Source organism: Moschus berezovskii, chromosome 15, assembly GCF_049115385.1.
Source record: "Moschus berezovskii isolate FMDL1 chromosome 15, NW_MosBer_1.0, whole genome shotgun sequence".
Lineage (NCBI taxonomy): Eukaryota > Metazoa > Chordata > Mammalia > Artiodactyla > Moschidae > Moschus > Moschus berezovskii.
Window position 1 is genome coordinate 63,759,145 of NC_142474.1, and position 23,492 is coordinate 63,782,636.

Below are 23,492 nucleotides of genomic sequence, written 5' to 3' on the forward strand. Positions count from 1 at the left end.
GCCTTTAATTAAGGCTGGTTATTTTTTTCTTAACTTCAAGCTGGTCAGGAATGTCTTGCTGGGTAGCATGTTACAATGATAACAATCAGTCCTTTTAAAGTTCTCAAACAATTTTATAAAACAACTGTTGATAAAATGCCAACTCACCTTGAAGGCAATATTGGAAGAAAATAAACACCTCTTTTTATAAGAGTTTACTGTTTCCTAGGAGAGAGATCCAAAGTTTTTATGAAAAAGTATTTTGGTCTCATTTCCTTGATTGCTTATATACAAATAAAGGTGAGAAAACTCATAGTTCACAATTATTTCCTGAGTATGCACTATGTGCTGGGCACTATTATAATCACCATAAATATTCATCCATAAACAGCCATAAAAAATGAACTACAGCAGGAAAAACAACTCCCTTTTCATAGTTTATTATTTTAATACTGGTCCCTATTGATAAAAGAACAATGAAGTCATTACTCCCATTTCCTTCAGGGTGTGATGCTGGCTTAAAAAAAAAATGCATGAAAACTAAACAAGTCATATTTTAAATGCCCTTTTCTCTAATGTACTTTATTTATCATGTTACAAACATCCTGCAGCCCAGGCTAAACTGATAAATGAAACATTCGTTTTTCTTGTTGCTCCTTCTTAAGGTGAAATTCCCTTTCCAACAAACTTTATTTCTAAGGTTTCATGGATATGATGACTTCAGGTTCCACAAATGTGATATCATCCAGCCTTAATTAAATTTTTATTAGATGTCCCAGCAATTTTCTTACATGTAACATAATAAAGAATTCCATGAGTAAAGCTGCATTTTGGGAGAGCTGTGATCATTCTTCCAGAGACAACAGAGTTTATTATATTTATGGAATATTACATTTATATATAGTTTATTATATTTGTATTCTCAATCTGCCCAGCTATCTATTGGCTGCTCCCCCATACCTACGTGTATGTGTATGTTCAGCGGTGTCTAACTCTTTGTGACCCTGTGGGCTGTAGTCCACCAGGCTCCTCTGTCCGTGGGATTTTCCAAGCAAGAATACTAGAGTGGGTTGTCATTTCCTCCTCGAGGGGATCTTCCCGACCCAGGGATCAAACCCACACCTCCTGCAGCTCCTGCCTTAGCAGGCAGATTCTTTACCACTAAGTCACCTGGTAAGCCCTGTAAACAGGTTCAAATTTCCCAGCCTGGCAAAACCCTCTCTTGATACTAAGTACTTCCTCCCCTTCAGTTCTTTCCCAGACATCCTTTTATTTTCTCTAAAGATTGTAGTTCCATCCAGATCACTAACTTCTCTTACTTTCATCACTCATGAAATCTGGCAAAAGTGGGCTCCCATTCATCCACCCAAGCTAAATTCGAACTGAGGTCCCAGATGCCACTCCTTGCCAGTTCTAACGACCTGCCTTTCCTCAGGCAGGTTGGCCTCCCTCGTCAGGTAATTGCTCCTCAATCTCCCTCCTGAGCACCCTCCTCCATACATCCTTCCCAAACCCCTTGTCGCGGACTCTGACCTTGACCCTCTGCTCTTCTCTGTCTTTTCATGCTTCTTTGCTGGTTTTCACTATCACTTACACACTAACGATTCAACATCTCAATCTCATCCAAGATCACCACCTGGTAGAGCTGGCATCTATCTCCCCAGGAATGCCCCTTAACCACTCAATACTCCGCATGTCTAACGCTGAACTCATCTGTCCCTTCCCTAAAGCACCTGGAGAATCTGGGAACTGGCTTAGATGTTCTCCTGTTATTGGAAGTCTTCGTCACCTTTCATCCTTATTAATCCAGTCATTTCTAAATCTGGTCTGTCTCCAGGTCTGCCCCTTCCATACCAATACTAGTTTTCTGAGAGTTTATCTCTCAGCTGACAAAAATCTGTCAGTGGCCAGCTGTCACCTGCAGGCAAGAATTCAACACCTTTCTTGGTTTTTCAACTGTCTCTCCCCACAGGTCATGGCAGTTGCCAAAGAGCCTGCTGCTTCCTGCCTCCAGGCTATTCTCTGTGTTGGGAACCTATTTCCATCTTCTCCACACTCCTAAATCTTACTCTTGCTTCAAATCAAGACTGAAATAGCTCCTCAAGGAAGTCTCCCTTGACCCTTTAACCTAAATCCTGAGGTCCTTTTTTTCTAATCCACAGTGCATGATCAGAAAATCACGGGGTCCCCTCTCCTCCTCTCACCCATTTTCTTAGAATTATCTCTTTATCATCCTGTTTCTAATACTGCCCTGTAACCTCTACTTGGCAGGGACTGTATTTTTTCTCTCTTTCGAACACAATACTTGGCACCTAGACTACAGCTAACAAATGTTTGTTGAGTGAATAAATAATTCTGAGAAATAAACCATCAACACCAACTTAATGGCCTATTAATTTCAATGTAATTGATAATGTAAGACACATTTATGTGGCTATGTGAGAGCGATGGAACAATTCCTGTTCATACTGATCATCATATAATTAAGCCAATTTCTTCCAGTTAATGGGCCAATTCAATTGGATAATTTGGATACACTGAGATGTTGTTATTACTTTTGATTATATGAGCAAACAATATAATAGTAGTCGTATATTAAAATGGGACCCTAGGCACTATACCCTACAGTGACACACACGGAGACATCGTATATGGGTTTGTCCTCCAAGCCCACCCAGCTCTCTGTAGCAATTCTCTATCCAACTCTGGCATTCCTATTCCTGTTCCACACACCTTCACACACACACACACACACACACACATACTTCACATCGGCATGCACATGCCCACACATGCTCTGAGTGACTTCTTCCTGTTCTTGGTCTAACCGGGGGCCTGCCTGCCCAGTCTGTTTGAACCTGGATGCTATCTCTTTACCATACCTGTTTTGCAAGGTTTCAAACAGAAAGGCCGTGGATGGCCATTGCTTCTCCTTTTAATACTGACATTTTCCACAACACATTACCTCAACCCAAAACACCACTCTAAAGTTAGCAGCCACAGACACAGTAGTGTAGGTGACAGAAGTTGGAAGGAGTTTTTCCATGGCTCTCAAATAGCAAACACGAGTGTGTTTACCTCTTCTGCGCATGTACGAAGGGCTGGTCTAACTAAAGCACTGAAGGCCTTCTGTAGTTCTGCAGAAAAAGTGCTAAATAGGAACTGCTCAGGGAACTCTGGATGTTTAAAGGTTCTTTATTCATTTCTTATTTTGACATTTCTCATCTTCCATTCACTGGTGAAATCTCAGGATAGCTGTCAGGCTCTTACACATATACTGCTTACCTTTTTTGATAAATTCACTAAGACACACATAGCATTTTGGATCTCTTTATACACAGAACATCACAATAAAATCCAACACAGTTACCTGATCACCCAAGGGAGTTGTGTAATCTTATACGGCAGTTTATTTACCCCAGAAGCAAGTATGTTATTAATAATAAGGTCAAAGAATTTTTTTCTTCCTTCAAAGTAGATGACGCAGCAGAATTTTATTTCGTGTCCTCAGCTCGGGCCAAAAAAAAGAAAACTGTTTCTGGGAGCTTCATCTCATTTTACACAACATGAGTCTGTTAAAAATAAATTATTTGAGTGTTCTTTTAATGTTCGTTTTATTGGAATAATGTTCTTCAAATCCAAAGCTGGCCCTAGGCTATGGCTGAGTGAGGGTGAGGATTCTGAAAATGAGTGCTGCTTTGATTCTGAGACCTTGTCATGCAAGTCGGATCCTGTTGGCAGGGCCTCTGCATGGCATTTGATGCTCACGTGGCCATCAAAAGCACTCACTGGACTTAATTCTTCCTACACCTGCAACAGTACCACTGCTGTGATTATTACTACCCCAAAGATGATGGTTTAATCTCAGACAGTCTGAAACATGGATACCACGGTAGTTAATATCTTAAATTATTACTGAAAGCCTTTTCAGTTGGCTCACCATTCTGTGGAGCACTCCTTCCTTGGTTCTGCCCTACTTTTTCCCTCTTGTTTAGTTTTTCCCTTCACTTACAACTTCCACACTTCCTTATATTAATATTTCTATGGCAACCTCACCAAACCTGCAGAGAACAGAAATGTTCAGTGCAGATAAGTAATTTTGTTCCCACATTACAGATGAAGAAATGGAGGCTCCAGGAGTTAACATTTTTGCTCATGGTCACTCAACTGGTAAATTGTGAGCCAAGGCTGTCTGGCATCAGAAGCTTCCTTTAACAACCATGAAGCAATCAAATGCACTCTTCCCAAAAGGCCTTCTCCCAACCCCACCCCTGCCAAACCCTGAATGTGGTCCTTCTATGAGATTCATGCTATGCCTGTGCTTGTGTTTCCCTGTGGATCACATTCCTTAATAGAAACTAGTTTTTATTTATCCAAGACAATAAAAAATGAAATTAAATTGATTGAACAAACACATCTTCCAACTGTTAGGTAGTCAGAATAGGAAACAGGAGTCCAGAATGGCGTTGGCTAAAAGACAAGGAAGAGAAAAGCCTGCAAAAATAGAACAAATGAAGGTCCAAGGACTGGAGTGAGGACCTCGGGTAGAACAAACAGCACTCCTGGCTAGCCCAATTTACATAGGGCAAGCCCAGGGGGTGAAAACACATATAAAAAGAGGAGCCAAATGGCTGGGGGTCTCTCTCCCACGCTGGGGTGCTCTTCTCTTCGCGTCTTTGGGTCGACATGCCCTCACACCTGGAGGATGGATTTTCCTGCTATTATCTAAATAAAATTGATCTATAACACGGAGTTGTAACACTGATTTGTCTGAGAGCTATAACACGGTCTGTTCAAGACCTGAGAGCTATAGCACAGTCTGTCCAAGACCCAAGAGCTGTGACACGCCGAGGGCTTTAATGTCCGTCACTCCAAATCTTTGTTGTGATGAGACAGAACCGAGGGGAACACACTCACCTGACACAACTAAAATTATCCCATTGGAGGAACAGCTGAACTAATATATGAAAACTGGGTGAACAGAACTTTTAAGCGGATTTCAATCATACCATGAAAATGTCATCTATTTTAAGCACTCATCACACATAAATGTGTAGCATATGGCAGACCTCAACTTACATATAAGTTACTTACGTATGTGAGATAGAATGGCTAGGATTCCAATTAACCTACAAGAGCCTATTTCACTTTTTAAAAAGGCATTGATTTATTCCTTCATTTCTTTTTTTTTTAAATGATTACTTATTGAATGAGTGAATAGATAGAGGAATGAGTCAATGCATTTTAAAATTAGAACTGAAACAGGCTTTTATGGGTCTTTATTTAATACATAAGTCAACCAAGTTTAAATTGAGAAGTTACTATGTGTTGGGTGCTATGTTAGCATGTAATCTTACTATTTTTGTTTTCTTTTTAGATTTTTTTAATGGTCTGGAAAAATCTCAATAAAAAAAGAATTAAGCAAATAAAATGAAAAAGCACTGGCTATGGATCAACTATTTTCTGCTTGATGTTTGTTTGCCTCTTAATCCTGGGTACAGATTAATGGCCTAAGAAAAGCTATGATGTATCATCCATTGAAGAGTTAAGATCTTCTTTCTACTGCCTGGAATATATATCTAGACCCATAAGAAAAATAAAATAATAGGAACTACAGGGGAAGTAAAAGGAAAACACCAAATTAAATGTGAAGAAAGATTAGAAAAATAAAACTCAGGTAAGAGAATTTAATTTGTAGAATGGGAAAGGGACAAATAATTACTTAAGAAAACCAACAGGGAGAAATCTATTGCAGTTGCAACTTTGGATTCATCTGATGAATCTCACCTGATGTCTGAGCACTGAATTATTTTACCAGTCACTGAGAGAATACTTCCCAAATGAACTTATTCAAAACTTCCATTTAACAAATATTTATAGAGTACTTTCTATATTCCAAACACTATGAAACATGCTAAAAAAAACCAAACAAACAAACAGAAAACAAATGTGGTTCCTATTCTCATGGAGTTTACAGTCTAGTGGGAGAAATAGTCCTCAATCAAGTAATTATTCAAATAACAATATAACTGAAAACTTCGATGTATTTACTAAGACTCAGAGGCAAGCAATACATCTCAAGTAAAAACTGAAATTTCCTGACTTATGCTATTAGGAAGTCTAAAAGTCAGAGGGATCAGTCGTGTCCAACTCTTTGCCATAGCCCACCAGTCTCCTCTGCCCACGAAATTCTCTCGACAAGAATATTGGAGTCGGTAGCCTTTACCTTCTCCAAAGGATCTTCCTGACCCAGCCATCAAAACCTTATCTCCTGCATTGCAGGCAGATTCTTTACCATCTGAGCCACCAAGGAAGCCCATCAGGAAGTCTACCTATAGATGGCTTTAGATGTATATTATCCCAATGCAGCAACCCCCAGAATAACTTTTATAAAAAGACTCTCTCTTCCAGTGCATGTAACATTTAAGCAAAGACTAATAGGCCTGAAGTCCAAGATGAAAGGTTATTATGAGTATCCACCTTCGGGACATACGCTGAATTATCTGGGGAAGCACAACATAATGACAAAAGACCCAAGTGAACAACACAGAGTTAGCAAGATGACCTTCCTAAATGGTGGTGACATGCTGTTTCCAAAAGACTGAACATCCCCAAATAATGAGAAGGTACTGTTACAAGAAGAAGGGGGTAACAGACACATATCAGATGTTCACTCCGTAAAATCAGTGTGACATATCAGAAGGACTTTGGAGAGTGTTTCTAGAAAAGCAATAAATACGGTGAAAAAAAATGTGCTTGTAGAATAACAAATACAAGTTGTTAAATACATGAAGGATTTGACCAAAACTTCAGCAAGTGAATCACACTGAAAACCTTCAAAAGACTTTAACTCACATCAGTGAGGTAACTCCCATTCTGGGTACAGATTGATGGCCTAGCAAAAGCTAAGATGTATGGAGTATTAAGAAATCCTTTAGGATCTTATTGAAAAAAATGTCTAATAAGTTGCCCAATAATTTGTATCTGGAACTCTTGTAAGTATATCATCTTACTTTTTCTTTTTTTTTTTTTAGCAAAACTGAATCTTTTATTATTATTATTTTAAAGCCTTTATTTTAACCTTATTACAAAAGCAATATATGATCATTATAGAAAAAAAATCAGAAGAAATAAATCCAAATAATTATATTAAAAATACTCTCAATCCTATCAACCCAAAGACAATCTTGCATTCTTCAAACTCTCTGTACATTTTGCAGGAACTAAATTCACTCACTTTTTTTTTTTTTTTTTGAACAGAGGAAAATTTATGCGTCGAACCTGGACTGGTCACTTATGATAATATACATGCTACAATTCCAAAATGGAAAAGTATATCATCTTAGAGCACATTTCCCAGTTTGCATCTTTAGCTTTGAAATACCTGGAAAGCTCTTCATGCAGATTTAATGGTTCAATCTCTAATTTCCATTTCATTCAGTTTATCCATCTATGATTTTTAACCATGGCATTCTCTCAAGAGAAACAAATGAACCAATTTTAACATTTTAGCAGACAACTCAATTTGGTGATGGACAGGGAGGCCTGGCGTGCTGTGATTCATGGGGTCGCGAGGAGTCGGACACGACTGAGCGACTGAACTGAACTGAGCTGAACTGAAATCATTAAAGTATCGCTTTCTCTGTTCTTCTTAGCTTACTGAGTGACTTGATCATTCTTAAACCATCATTTGTGAATGAATTCTCAGTTCTTCACAAACATATATGACAAATTCCTTTACTGTGATGTCAATCCCTGGTTTGTCTACAGATTGTAATCATGGGTATTTAAATCTGAGGTGTCATGTGAAAGAAATTATGAGTGAGAAATTCTGCCCAAAGAAATATGTAGAAATAAGCTACAAACAAAACCCTTTGTCTGAGTGATAAATCTAAACAAATGAATTGGCTCAGACAGTAAAGAATCTGCCTGCAATGCAGGAGACAATGAGTTCGATCCCTGGGTTAGGAAGATCCCCAGGAGGAAGGCATGGCAACCCACTGCTGTATTCTTGCCTGGAGAATCCCCATGGACAGAGGAGCCTGGTGTGCTGTGGTCCATGGGATCGCAAAGAGCTGGGCACGACTGAGCGACTAAGCACCCACTAATAGCACTATCATACAAAGTATAACACTAACAAGACCCCTCCATTCTACAAATGTTCAATGGGGCTTCCTGTACTTAGAGCTGGTGAGGCAGTGGTGATCAGTCACAGACAGCCTCTCACCTTGGGCAGCTCACAGTCAAGTGCAGGCACGGCCTGTTACACCACTGATGATGTGACACCAGGAGGGTGTGGGGAATACACTTTGGGGAGGGACTCATCTCAGTCTTGGAGCTGGCAGGGAAACACTGAGGAGTGAGTCAATGATGCTGAAAACCAAGATGAAGCTGGGACCTGAAAGACAAACAGGAAGAGAAGGAAAGGATGCTTCAAGGACAGGGAATGGCATTTGCAGCTTCACGGGGAAAGAAAGTGCGGGAAACCTGGGAGAGCAGGAGGAAGGAAGTGATGAACTTGAACCTGGACAAGTAAACCAGGATCGGGTAATCGAGGCCTCTGACCTCTAGGGTGAGAGCCTGAGGAAGACAGGAAGACGTTTTCAGCAGAAGGGTGACACAGATTCGCATTTCAGAAAGATCTTTCCAGCTGTGGAATGAAGAAAGGATTCCAGCAGGATGATGTTGGAGGGAAAGCAGGACGCTACTGAAATGAACAAGGGTAGAAAGGATGGTGCCTGCCAGAGCTAGGATAAGGGAACTGGGGATACGGAAAGGCAGTCTCAAGTCAAACATCAGTGCTCGGCTTGTAAAAATTCAGCGTCTCATTGGTTGTGCCTATTTTACAAACCGCTCTTCTAAAAACAGCTTGACCAAAACTAAGATTGCACAAATCTGGCTTCCTGTGTAAAGCTGTTTTGCAATGTGTAGACAATGAGACTATCATCCGCAAATGATGTTGAATCATGCTTGTTTTTAAAAATATCTGAAATGAACAACAGATGTTAAAAAGATAATGAAGGCTAAATAACAAAGAAATAAAACAGCCTGCCCAGCTTGTCCATTTACTCCCTATTAAAAAATATCCAGATCAGCAGGCAGGGTGCAGAGCAATGGCCAGACATAAACTGGGCTGAGAAGAAGGTGCAATTAGGATTTTCAAACTAAGCAAATTATAAACCTTTAATTTATTGTCTTACAGTCTAAATAAAATCATAAATTTACTATCTTTAAATGGAAGCAATTTATAAAGTGTACTCTCTTTCAGTGTAAATCTGCCATGGGATTGATATTAGTTAAAGAGCAAGCATTAAGGAGAATCCTAAATCTAGAGGACTTTACCATTCTCATCAGAACTGATGCTTACAAAGCAGCAAATCTAAAGTCTTGCTCGGAACTGCTATGCTAATCAGGAGACAGGTTACTAAAATGACACTGTAAAAATGTCATTTCCAAGTATTATTTGCCTGGCAGCCACCTCTCATTTGTGGTAGCTCCTTTAAAGTTAAGAATTAACATTCTTTTCTATAGTTGAATTGTTCATTTTAATCAACCTATGGTTTTCCCCTGCTATTTTCCAAGAAACAATTAGATGTAAGTTTAGTATCATGACGTGATCAGGAAAACAGCACTAACACTCAATCTAAGGACATTGTTTCAACTAAAAAAAGGTGACTTGCCAAATAGCCAGTATTAACAATTTGTTATGAAGCACAGTGGTACTTGTTGTGGAGTTTAGCTGTTATAGAAAATAAATTACATCGTTTCCAAGTTGTTTTGAAATTGAAATCTTTACCAAATGACCCACGGATATAAAGTGATTTCCATCGAAAGTTCAATAGAGTTTTTAAAGAAACCTGAAAGTTTATTCTAAAATAGATATGAAAAAGCAAACAGCCTTCCTTTGTTGTTATTTAGTCACTAAGTTGTGTCTGACTCTTTGCAACCGCATAGACTGTAGCCCACTAGGTCCTCTATCCATGGGATTTCTCAGGCAAGAATACTGGAATGGGTTGACATTTCCTTCTCCAAGGGATCTTCCTGACCCAGGGATTGAACCCGCATCTCCTGGCAGGTGGATTTTTTTACCACTGAGCCACCTGGGAAGTCCAAAAAACCTTTAGGATAGCCAAGATTCTCCAGAACATCAAGAACAAGGAGGACAGCTTTGTCCCACCAAACAAAGACTTGTTAAAAGCTCAAGTAATTAAGACTGTGGTATCTGCACAGGGATAATCATCAGGGTATGATGCACCTTTATCTTTGAAGCATTATCTTTGGAACAGACCTTTGGAAGGTCTATCAGGGTTTGTCCCAGGTTTTACCATTTATGGTAGAACATTCACAACCCCAATAACCCATGAATTCTACCTCTAAATAGAAGTCCTACATATGAACATGAAGAGATGTATGCAAGGCTATACAAAGTACCAGTGTTCAAAACAGCACTGACAGGCCAGGGAAATTAAGAGGTACAAACTTGCAGTTAATACAATGAGTCACAGGGATGAATTGTACAGTTTGGGGAATGCAGTTAATGACTATGCCAAAGCCTTTGACTGTGTGGATCACAATAAACTGTGGAAAATTCTGAAAGAGATGGGAATACCAGACCACCTGACCTGCCTCTTGAGAAACCTGTATACAGGTCAGGAGGCAAGAGTTAGAACTGGACATGGAACAACAGACTGGTTTCAAATTGGGAAAGGAGTATGTCAAGGCTTTATATTGTCACCCTGCTTATTTAACTTATATGCAGAGTACCTCATGAGAAACGCTGGGCTGGATGAAGCACAAGCCAGAATCAAGATTGCCGGGAGAAATATCAATAACCTCAGATATGCAGATGACACCACCCTTATGGAAAAAAGTGAAGAACTAAAGAGCCTCTTGATAAAAGTGAAAGAGGAGAGTGAAAAAGGTGGCTTAAAGCTCAACATTCAGAAAACTAAGATCATGGCATCTGGTCCCATTACTTCATGGGAAACAGACGGGAAAACAGCGGAAACAGTGACTGACTTTATTTTTGGGGGCTCCAAAATCACTGCAGATGGTGATTGCAGCCATGAAATTAAAAGACGCTTGCTCCTTAGAAGGAAAGTTATGACAAACCTAGATAGTATATTAAGAAGCAGAGACATTACTTTGCCAACAAAGGTCTGTCTATAATCAAAGCTATGGTTTTTCCAGTAGTCATGTATGGATGTGAGAGTTGGACTCTAAAGAAAGCTAAGCACCAAAGAATTGATGCTTTTGAACTGTGGTGCTGGAGAAGACTCTTGAGAGTCCCTTGGACTGCAAGGAGATCCAACCAGTCCATCCTAAAGGAGATCAGTCCTGGGTGTTCATTGGAAGGACTGATATTGAAGCTGAAGCTCCAATACTTTGGCCACCCGATGAGAAGAGCTGACTCATTTGAAAAGACCCTGACGCTGGGAAAGATTGAGGGCAGGAGGAGAAGGGGACGACAGAGGATGAGATGGTTGGATGGCATCACCGAGTCAATGGACATGAGTTTGAGTAAACTCCAGGAGTTGGTGATGGACAGGGAGGCCTGGCGTGCTGCTGTCCATGAGGTCGCAAAGAGTCGGAGACAACTGAGCAACTGAACTGAACTGATAACATAACATCTTTGAATGGTGACAAAGGCAGTTAAAAGGTACAAATTTCCAGTTATAAGTACTAGGAATGTAATACACAATATGATAAATGTAATTAATATACATTATATATCAAAGCTCCTAGAGAGTAAATCTCGAATTCTCATCACAAGGCAAAATTTTTTTGTCTTTTATTTTGTATCTATATGAGATGACAGATGTTCATTCAACTTATTGTGGTAATCATTTCATGATGTTTGGACGTCAAATCATTTGCTGTGTACCTTAAACCTGGGTTCTATACCTGGGTCAGGAAGATTCGCTGGAGAAGGAAATGGCAATTCACTCTGGTATTCGTGCCTGGGAAATCCCATGGAGAGAGGAGCCTGGTGGGCAAGAGTCCATGGAGTCGCACAGTCGGACATGACTCAGTACGCACATGCACCTTAAACCTACACTGTGTTATATATCAATTGCATCTCAATTAAACGGAAATAAAATATACCATGCTACTGTTCCATTTTAAGAAAAGTACTGATTTTTTGTTGATGGAAGATTGGATACAGCCCTTATAAAAAAAATAACTGGAAGACTATATAAATTGGTTGAGGGATAAATCAACTGGGAAAGTTAGGACCAACACAATTACATGTGATACATATATACAAAATTCAGCCTCAATCAAAATTGTTTCATAACATGTAAAAATTTTAGAATTCTTGCCATATTTATAAATGTCACTATAGTGTTTTGATATAGGAAATATTATTACATATATTTCACATTAATCTAAAGCTTTCATAAAATCCATTTAAGTTGAATAAAATAAATAAGCATTTAGAAAACTGCATAAAATTTAAAAATTCAAATTATAAATCCAAACGGGTAAAAATATATACTATGCAAGATATACAATACCCTATGATGTTATATCAACATATGAGCAATACCTTTATAATGTAGCAAGAACATTTTCAAACTAAAATGTGAAATGGCTTTATTTAAACCTTACAAGTCAACTTTACTTTTATAGGCCATCCAGAGTTTTCAAATAGGTGTTAAAATATCCTTTAAACTTTTGTTGCATACAATAAACTCAATGACTCTATTCCTACTGCAAACAAACAAGAACCAAACATGCAAATACATAGCAATATGCCTTTTAGTTCAATTTTTGTTTCTTGGAATACAGAAAATTGTAAATAATTGAAATGAAAATATTTGAAATATGTAAATTAGAAATTAGTGATATAAAGTTAAAAACAAGTTGACTGTCTACTAAAAGGGCTAAGTTGCCCTTACAGTTACCCTTACCCTTAAAAGGAAAAAGTAATTATAGGTGTATATTCCCAGGAAATATATAAATACTAAAAAGTCACAATTAAACTAGCTAATATCAATCATTGGGAGGACTGATGCTAAAGCTGAAACTCCAATACTTTGGCCACCTCATGCGAGGAGCTGACTCACTGGAAAAGACTCTGATGCTGGGAGGGATTGGGGGCAGCAGGAGAAGCGGACGACAGAGAATGAGATGGCTGGATGGCATCACCGACTCGATGCACATGAGTTTGAGTGAACTCCAGGAGTTGGTGATGGACAGGGAGGCCTGGCGTGCTGTGATTCATGGGGTCGCAAAGAGTCGGACACGACTGAGCGACTGAACTGAACTGAATATCAGTACTTCAATTGAAGTAAATAAATAAGACAGCTAACATCAGATGATATAATATTTGAAAGAAGTATCCATATTAGTGCCCTATAACTAATTTTAAACATAAAACTATGGTCTAAAAAAATAATGGAGTTTTGTTTTTTTTAAAATCAAAAGTTCAGGACAGGATTCCTTTAAATATCAGGAACCCATAAGCATTGAAAATATGAGTTAGTATAGCAAAAATTAATTCCTGTGCACTTTTTCAGGACTATTTTGCAATGTAGATTACATTGATATAATTTCTTCATAGACCCTTTTGAATGTATTGAAGGAAATGGATAACAGATGGAAAAGGGGAGGGTGCAAGCAAAAGAAGTCAGATACTGCTACATCTGCAGTATGGTCAATAGGCTCTTTTAACCAACCAAACAAAAATATACCAACTGAATAATCAGGTTCATTGGGTCGGTAGTAGCTGCTGTCTAAGTTGCATCTTGGAGAGAATTATACAAATATGTGTGTACTATATGTACACAGACTCAGAAAGAGCTGTACCTTAAATGCACCTACAGGACTACTTCACATCTTGAGCATCATTATTGTTTATGAATTTCACATTGTAAAATAATAAATTCCACCTAGCTTACTTCCCTTTCAGGGTTTAGGGAAATAAATATTTAATAGGATGTCCAAATTACAATTTCAGAGAGAAAAAGTTGGGAGCTGCTTTTACATATAAACACAGACGGATATTACTACTGTCTCAAAATCATCACTGCATATTGAATGTTCCATATTCCAACTGGACCAAAGAACACATTAGCCTGTAAACCAGGGTGTACTTACCAAGCAGCAAGCTTAGAGAGAAATTACTGGCTTTATGTAGACTTCTCCTATCACTGAACACTCCAAGGAGTATGTACAAACTTGACTTTTAAACATTCTGATTCTTACATAGTTTATCCACAGGGAAAATTCCCATCAGGCTCTCTATAGCCCTACAGCCACAGTCAGCTAAGCCCCTTACCTAGAGGATCAGACCTTGAACAATACATATTCAAGAGAAAATTTCCAATTAAGGAGTGAAAAGTAATAGGTGGGGGAAAGAGAGAAACTAAGTCATAAGATTCCAGAAAAGTAAAATGTAAGTCATTTTGCATCCCTGCCTTCTTGACCCTCTCTTGACAAAATCACAGACCACTGTCTCCTGTAATGCCTGAAGCAGGGAGGACAGCTGATTTTAATTTGGAGGGGAAAGGCCAGTTACTAGTGCTCAGATGTGTTTGGATGGCCTCTGGAGGAAGGGATTACAAGTCTGTGTTTCAAGGAAGGTCACACAGTTTCTGACCCTGTGTTCAGATCTACAATCCTTAACAGGCTATCCTAATTGCAAACAGGCTCCTGACAAGACCTCTAATTCTATTTAAATACCCAAATCTGTGTCATCAATCCATATCTTATCACCTTTTTAATTAAAGAGGGCAAAATAGAAACAAAGAAAAAACATGCAATGAGTTCAAAGTCTGTTTACAATACAATGTAGAATATTTTGTATTCTCTTCTTTCCTCAGATAGTATTCTTTTGGCCAGGCAATACATGACACAATAAATAGTGGGAAAAACTGTCCTAGAAAAAGCATGACTACATTACTGTCTGTACTTCTTAGTCTGTCATTCTGCAGCAACTTGCTCAAGTGAACAGAATCATAGTCTGGGGGACAGTGAGGGAAGACCTCCTGTGTAAACCTCAGGGAAGAAGAAAGATTTCTCAGAGCGGGATACTGGAAAGAGATAATCAAAGCTTCATGAAATATATGCTCAGAATAAAGGCAAAGGACTGAAATTAGATTAAAAGAAAGCAGAAAAGCAACTTTGTAACATACAACCTTATGTATTAGGGTGATTGCTTTTTATTTACTTATTTTCCCTCTCTAAAACTAATACAAGATTTTAAGCGAGAAAAGCTGGACACAGCTAAATGAAAGTAGGGAAAGACCAGATAAAGACCTAGGTAAACCAGTACAAAAAATGCACACCAGAAGGTTCATATACTCTTTGGACTCGGGCCACAAATTGTGCTCAGAGCTTTCAAAAAACCTGGTTTTTTTAAAGTAACATTTCTGGTCACTATTCATAATGTCCAAAAGATACAAACAAACCAGTCCACAAGAACTATATCCTTGTTAAGACACAATGTCTTTCTTTCCCTCCCTCCCTCCCTCCCTCCCTCTCTCACTTGAGGAACAAATACCGTGCAAAGCATTGCCCCACCCTCCCAACCACCTTCCCCAGTAACAGCTACCATACGGGCTTTGTGCTTAGTTGTGTCCAACTCTTTGTGACGCCATGGACTGTAGTCTGCCAAGCTCCTCTGTCCATGGAATTTTCCAGGCAAGAATACTGGAGTGGGTTGCCATTTCCTGCTCCAAGTGATCTTCCTCACCAGGGATCAAACCTGCATCTCCTATGTCTCCTTCGTTGGCAGGCGGATTCTTCACCACTCCACTACTTGGGAAATCCAATGAGTTTTAGGAGACTGTTTTTAAAGCCACCTTCAGTGTCGGTTAATGGAATGAGGCCTAAGCACAATTCAGTTCAAAAGTAATTTCAAAAACAACTAAACTTATTTAATAGTGTTCATCTCCACTGAAAACAGAGCACCACCACTATATACACATATTGTGTATACACACACATATATACATACAGATGTATATATATACACACTGTGAGTATACACTGTACTTTAAGGTATTAGATTAAGTACATGAGAGAATATATAGTCAGAACTCAGAAGCGTAGCAGAATAGTGCGATGAACGTTTTGAAAGTTCTATTAACAGAAGGTTTAAGGCCATTATGACAGACCTTTGGATTCTCTTCTCTCATTTTAAACTATTGTTCTCTGAGGCCTATTGTATATTCATTTCCATCTTACTGGTAATGGCCATGCTGAAGAGCCTGTTTTTTTTTGTTTTGTTTTTTGTTTTTTAAGCAAAGTAAGGGAGTTATTGGCTCATATAACTGAAAAGTCCAGAGGATATAATAGCTTTAGGCATGGTTGGATCCAGGGGCACAAACATTGTCAACAGGACTCAAGTTTCTCCATCACGTGGCTCTGCTTTCCTCTGTACTGGCTTCATTCAGAGGCTTTGATTCATGTAGTGGGAAACTGACTTAAGATTTTAAATCTCATAATCATGGTTGATCAATTCATTCATCTCTATGAACATACTGTTTCTACAAGGGAAGATACATTTTAGGAAGCAAAAAATGAAACCAAAACTATTGAAAAGAATCCACAGTATCTACATCTCTGCATGAAAGTATCTGATTCTCACAGACAAGAAATCTGTGGGGAGTGAATTAGTATTTTCCACTCCTAAGTTTTACTCAAGCACATTCTCCTTGATAAGAACCTCTTTCTAAAGATCAAACTTAAGAAATGCATAAATGGTCCTAATTGTAATGATTCTGAATCTCTGCAAACATCCATGAATTTCGAACCTTACTTCTGAACTGAAAATTTGAGATTATGTCTCATTCCAAACTTAACCAGCCTCAGGCTTCAACTTCAGTCTATCCTCTAAAGAAAAAAGACTCTCACATTCCATATTTTTAAAAAATGTTTTATATGCAATCCAGAGTCATTGATTAAAAAGTATTTTTTAAATTTTCTAATAATCCAACACACTCCCATTTTATAGAAAATATTCACTTCAATTAACCCTCTGTCATAATCTTTTGCTCCAGATATGTTTATATATATAGTGACAGTACATCTCAACAGAAATACTCTCATAGCAAACTCCACAAATTAGTGGTATTTCAAACTAAGTTTTTTAACTCTAATGAAAGCAGAAAATAATGGAAAAACATCCAACTATAGAAACAACTAAATGTAAATGATCTGATAAAAATAAACTACTTGTCTCTGCAACAATATTAGAAAGTTTAAAAAGTGAAAATTCCTTGGGGCCCTAAATTATCATTGCTTTCTCTACAGTGGTAATAAACTTATTTGTTGCATTAAGTCACGTTTAAGAGCAACAATGAGACCACAATATAACTACATATTTTTAGACCTTTTTTCCTGATTTAAACTTTTGAATGCTTTAAGATTAATGCATCTATCTCCTTTGACATTGTTACTAAACTTTTACAATCAGTTCAGGATATAAAGATGAATGTATAACAATACGGAAATGATTTGAGACTTAGAAAATTTAACATTATTCTAAGCTTATTTTTCTCTAAATATTGGTTGAGGTGTACTATTTAGTATGAGCAAATACTTTTCAGATGTAAGTATCAATACAACACATTCAATCTTTATAAAAGTTCACTATACAATAACAAACTTTTAATCGTAGACAGATTTTTTTCAAATATATTCTTGGGAATTCCACAATAATTTGGTAATAATTGACAACAGTGATGAAGAAGAGAGCATTTGGGGTTTTCACTACTTATTACACCACAAGAATGTATTCAAAGCGTAAGTCTACATGTAGAAAGTACTATATAAATGTTAAATGAATATTTAATTTCAATGAAAATGGGAAATAAAATAAACTCATTATTTTAAGTCGCCATTCATTTTTAAATGTCAAGTTGAACTATCAACAAATACTGCACATAGGAAAAACAAAATACTGAGGATCATTAATCCAAGGTTTGGGAAAGAATGGGAAGGAAATTAGCAGTTTCTTTGCCCTCTGGTGGCAACAAAGTCAACTGCAGCATTTCTAAAGTAATGCATACTAAAAATGTTCCTGTTATGAAATCAGGTTTCTCCCCCCTGTGTCAAAATGTCTGTAATAAAAATCCTGATTGGTACATGCCAAATTCCAGGACTGTTGGACTTTTTAAAAATTTCGTGTTTTGAACTTTTAGCTAGTCTATTTTACAAAGGAAACTATAGTTTTTCTTCCACTTTATTGCTATACTTTATATTTTACAGTATGCTAACTATTTAATTCCAAGATGATTTCATGAAAGTAATGGAGATTGATATCTGGGAAAGAAGCTACTTCAGTTTGTAATATATCTTTTGAAAAACTGCCTTTAAACTATTCCTTTTTACTCAAGCCTATATGGGCTTCTAGAGTAGTTTTCCATCAGAAATATTGGTTTACAACACCTGCAGGTTTATGTTGAGCAATATATGTATTTTATAATACCCAAAGCAAAAGCTTTTAATTATATGACCAATTTTAGAGTGGAGTGGATTTTACCCTCAATTTGAGAACTTAGTAAACTTACATATACATATTATTCTTTCCTTAGTAACATTAACGAAAAAGATTCAGGAAAAAATAAACATTTGTTGACTTTTTTTTTTTTTTTTACTGTAAATGCATTATTTAGTTTCAGTGTCAAAGAAGTTATCAAATAAACAACTTAGGATGCATTCTGGCACACACACCTCTCTAATCTCCTTTGGGATATAATAAATTGCTTTCTTTAAGCATTTATTTATTTCATGAATATGCCCATGAAAATTACTGTTGCCCTTTTTAAAATAAATATGCTGCTTTCCAGACGAGTAACAGTTTTATTATTTTTTTTTACCAATGAAATATATCAGAGAAATAAACAGAAGGTATGATGTATTGATATAAACAACACCTTGTCAAGAACAACCTATGTCCTTCTATGCAGAACAAACCGACATCCAGGAAATTTGCGTTTTATTCACAGCTTTAAAAGTGGTATCTTGTTGCCCACTCCCATCCCCAACACACACCCCTCAGATGATAAACCGGAGCACAGTCAGAATCGGTTTTTTCTATAATATTTTCAGCAGGAGCAGACACAGAGTTTCGGGCTGTCTCAGGTTGGTAAAATTTCATTTAAGGACTTCCTTCTAGATTCACCTCACCTGGAATCCCCAGGTGCTCTCCTTAGCCTTCCCTCTGCGACTTGCAAGTTTGACATTTGTGGACGCCAGAATACTTTCCGAGGAATCACTTATTATTTCCCCTCCTCGGAATTAAAACAACAAAACAAAACCTTGATTATCCTAACCAGCTAGCGTGTATTTCTCAAGTGTTTTTTCCTCATTCACCTCCTCTCAAAATCTATGCATTTCTTCGGGGGGTCGGGGGCGGGGCGAAATGGGGAGCAGATACTCGGTTCGCGGAGGACAGGGTCCCTGAAGGCAGCGGGACCTTCCACTCCGCAGAACCTGGCCGGGAGAAGCCGGCGGGCCCCCGGCCCAGGGCTACATCGCCCGCTCAGCGCTCGACCCCGGGGGCGCGGTCCTGGTTTGGACGCGCACCTGGCTGGCGCAGCCGCCTGAGCAGGGGGCACCGCCCCTGGGCTGTGCGGGGCTCCCGGGCTCCGCGCGGGGGCAGTGCCAGGCCATTCGCAGGAACCCCTGCACGTTCAGGCCTGTCCGCGAAGCCGGACAATGGGGCGGGTGGTTGGTCTCCAGAGGCGCGTCCACCCCACCTCTGCCACCTCCTCTCCTCCCCGGTGTCCCGCCGCACCCAGCCCGCCCCACTTCCAGCGCGGGCTCAGCCCCAGACTGCAAGAGCGAGCAGAGGTTGGGACCGCCTGCAGGAGGAAGGTGCGGCCACAGGGAATTTTCTCCAGCAGAGGGGAGCGCTGCAATCCCCGGCTGCCACCACATTCGCCACAATGCACCCTCTTAGTTTATCTCGACAGGAGGGAAGGAGGAGGAGCCCGGGAGGACGCGGACCTGGATGCCAGGTCCTGGGGAGGTATCCGCGGGAAGGTTTGCTCTAACACCCGAGCCCTTTCAGGACGCCTCGGGAGAAGACAGTACCATCCCCTGCTTACTGCTCAGGTGAAGCAAGTGGTAAATCCTTAAGAAAAACCCTCAGTCCCTACCACCCTACTCATCCAGCCAACCTTCTGCTCATCTGAGAAGTCCAAGTTTACTTGAAATGCAATTACAATAACTTTACCAAGGGCTGATAGATGGGGTGGGGGTGGGTGGAGAACTGGGTACCAGAGAGGTCTTCGACTGGACAGGAAAGCAACAAGCGAAAGTGCATCTTACCATTGACTTGATTTCCAGGCTTCCCTTCAGCGAACTGAAGCCGGTCCATTAAAAAGTGGCAAAGTAACACAACTCCTGCAGCAGCCAGGTCGGCCCTCCGGAACCTCGCCATGCCGCCGCCGCGATCTCCCGTTCCCAGCCAGTCCTTCCCCGGCGCCCTGTGCTGCTCCGGGGCTCCCGGTGGGAATGGGGACAACGGGGCTGAATGCTGCGGACCGGTCTCGGAGGGACGCAGAGGCCTTTGTAAATTTCTCTGGGATTGCACACCCAGGAACCGGGACGAGGAAGAAGGGAGTGCGAGGGAAGCGCAGTCCTCTCTGGACCTCCAGGTCTCCCTTCACAACTTGCCACAACACTCGCAGTCCTCACCCCAGACACAGAACAACAACTGCGGAGACGAGAGGCCACTTGCAGCTGGGGTTGGCAAACTCTCTGTTCCGCACAGGCCACCCCGGTGCCCGCAGACGGTGACTTCCGAGCCCCAGCGATGCGCTCCACTGGGTTCAAAACAGATCTAATTCCACAGCCAGCGCGGGTGCCTCCTCCAAATCCAAGAAGGCTGTCGGCTCGCAAGGAACTTTCCCCAGTCTTGGGATGGCCCCCCCTAAGGAGGCTTAGGTTTGCGGGAAGGGGGTTAACAGTGGGCTGGCGAAAGCCCTCCGACAAGTTTTTCTTCTTTTCTTCGCCCGACGCAGGGCGCGCGTCCTCGCCCGCAGCCGGAGGGATGAGAAGCCCCTAAGAACTGAGCCTTGGGAAGGCTCAGGCTGCAGCAGTCTGAGGTCCGAAGGCAGAAAAATGTATTGGGAAAGGGGGGTGGGGGTGGGGGAGAAACGGGAGGAAAAAGTCAGGCTGAAACCTATTGGGATAGGGTTCCTCCTGGCGAAGGAGGAGGTGGCCCCGAGCCCCGGAGTTTGGTGGCGGAGGAGGCGCCGCCGCCGCCGCCGCGCTCCCCCGCGCTCCTGCTCCACACTTTGGGGAGGGAAGGCGGCTCGCAATTTGCCAGATCGGCCGCTGCACCCTCCTCCCGCCTCCCCCTTCCCTCCCCCTCGCTCCTCCCGGCGTCTCCCACCTTCCTCCCGAAACCGGCAGCTAGCACCGACCTGTCCAATGGCTGCACTTTCCTCGGGGCTGGCAGAGGAGTCGCCGAGAGATTAAACCCGGGGAGGAAAGCAAGGGGGAGTGAGAGGGCAACTCCAGCCCGGCGTGCCCCCGGCAGCTCGGCGGCCAGGAGCTCCGGGAGAGGAGGCGAGAAAGGCGAACCAGGAGGGGAGTGCTGGACTGCACCTCGGCGCCGCTCGGGCGCCATCCCAGCGCTCGGCTCGCCCCCTCCGGCCGCGGGCCAGCAGCGCCCGCACCCACCTGGCCCTGGGCGGCCCTCGCGCCCGTCTGCGGGGCTTCTGCGGCCCAGCAGCCGACCCCGGGGCCCCTCGCCGCCGACGGGGTCTTCCTGGGCGCTAAAGGGTTAATTGCAGCTCGCCATTCCTGGGAGGGCGTGTGCGGCGGAGGTGGGGGGTGCGGAGAAAGCAAAGCTAAGCCGATTCGGTTACTGACCCAGCGAAGCCCTTTCGGACCCCAGACCCGCGGGGCCGGTGGAGGAAGGGAGCGCGCGGCGGCTCGGACCCGCCGCGGCGGCTTTGTTATAAAGTGTCAGCGGGAGCGAAAGCGAGAGTTTAAAGAAACAGGAGGCCCACAGAATTTCCTACGGGGGCTTTAACTGGCTTTCGCTGGCTCGTTTGTTTTTGTTTTTTTCAGCTCGCGGAAGTGCTTCAGCGTTAACCCTTTCCAGCCCTCTTAATAGTTTACGTCTTGTTTTGAATAGTTAACTTTATTTTAATGAGGGTAAAGATTTACAAAGAAAGAAACGGAAGCAGCACATTGGTTAAAATTCTAGAATCAGACTGGGTTAGGACCCCACCTCCCCTACTGATTAGCTAAATGGCTTTGTTTTTCTTAGTGTCTCAGTTCCCCATCCGTCAAATGGCTAGAATTGTAGTTATATCCTTATAAGGTTGTTGTATTGGGTTAAATGCGTTAACACGGAATAATTAAAGAGGTGACAACAGTGCCTAGCACCAAGTACATGACTTTACGCTTCTTAAAAAGAAGAAAGGGAAGAGGAGAGGTGTCCTAAATCAAATGGAGAAGTAGCTTCAGTATTCTAAGTGCAAACGGTCCTGTTAGTCTATTCTTGTCCAGTCTTTTCCATGCTCTGAAAAATTGATGGGTGCCATCCATAACCACCTTAATTTTGTCTCAATACCCACTGGAAGTGGAGCCAGATAATTAAACTACTCTTCCAATTTGATGCCCAAAGAATGCCTCTCTCATGGTTATTTGGCTGGTGAGCAGAAGAGAAACAAAAAGTGTACCGTGTTGTCCTCAATCCCATACTCAACTTGCTATCTATTTTGAAAATGTTATGCCCACACACTTTTTTTATGCTCTTTGCTCTCTCCTGAGTTGATCAATCAACCAGTTGATTGTCCCTCCTCACCTTATTTACAAAACCTGGTTCACTTCTGCCCAGCCAAGCGTTTTTAAGTTCTGGGTAACCTTACACCCAAAGCTGAGTACCTGAGATACTTATCTATTTAACATTAAGTTGAAAAAAGTAATCTTCCTATCAAAATCTGATTGTCATTTAATTAACATTGATTTTTTTTTTCCTCTGTATCCCTGGTGACCTTACTACTTCATGAATCCCTGAAGAAATAAAACATTCAGTGCAGCTCCATGTCCCATTTATACGCAAAATCATGGGGACCCAGCAGGAGCATTTCAAGCATTTCAAGAGCATCTCTTCCTTAGTCTGGAGTGTTTCCGTCCCCTTTCACAGTAGAAAAAAAATGGGTGTTTCGTGCTTTTCAAAGAAGAAACAAGTCCCTGCCTCTCCTGGGTATCATTTTCTTCCTTTTTTTCCTTTATTATTATATGTGCAAATTAGCAGTGCTTATTTTTGTTTGTTGTCAGCAATGCTTTGCCCTCCTGATGGAAGAGCTATATACCCTAAGAGGAAATCTGATGCCAAAAATTGAAAGGGAGCCAAGTGGTAATTCAGAGTGACTCTGTAGAGGCTTCTGTGTGTTTTGTCTTTCTCACTGGTGCTGTTTCATTTTACTTATATCTTATGAATAAGTAAATCTTATTCTGAAGAGCAGCCCACACAGAAAATACTTAAGTATGGGAGAAGATGCAGGCAAGCAAAATTCAGTCATGCATGATGATTT

The 23,492-nt window shown here is 40.9% G+C and overlaps 1 protein-coding gene and 1 pseudogene across 3 annotated transcripts in view; both read right to left on the minus strand.

Annotated features, from left to right (window-relative positions):
- PLXDC2 (plexin domain containing 2) overlaps positions 1–20,854 on the minus strand; it is a 459,161-nt gene extending 438,307 nt beyond the window's left edge. The window contains exon 1 of one of the 2 annotated variants that reach the window (XM_055428176.2): positions 20,266–20,854. In XM_055428176.2, coding sequence (XP_055284151.1) covers positions 20,266–20,377 — 112 coding nt within the window. In that variant the 5' untranslated portion in view covers positions 20,378–20,854. The remainder of the gene's footprint in view (positions 1–20,265) is intronic. The other variant, XM_055428186.2, reaches the window with a different exon arrangement.
- LOC148775453 (uncharacterized) lies at positions 20,631–21,906 on the minus strand (annotated as a pseudogene). The gene is made up of 2 exons (XR_016039072.1): positions 21,366–21,906; positions 20,631–21,039 (listed from the first exon to the last, which is right to left on the minus strand). The product of XR_016039072.1 is annotated as an uncharacterized LOC148775453 (transcript).
- Between the last annotated feature and the right edge of the window lie 1,586 nt (positions 21,907–23,492).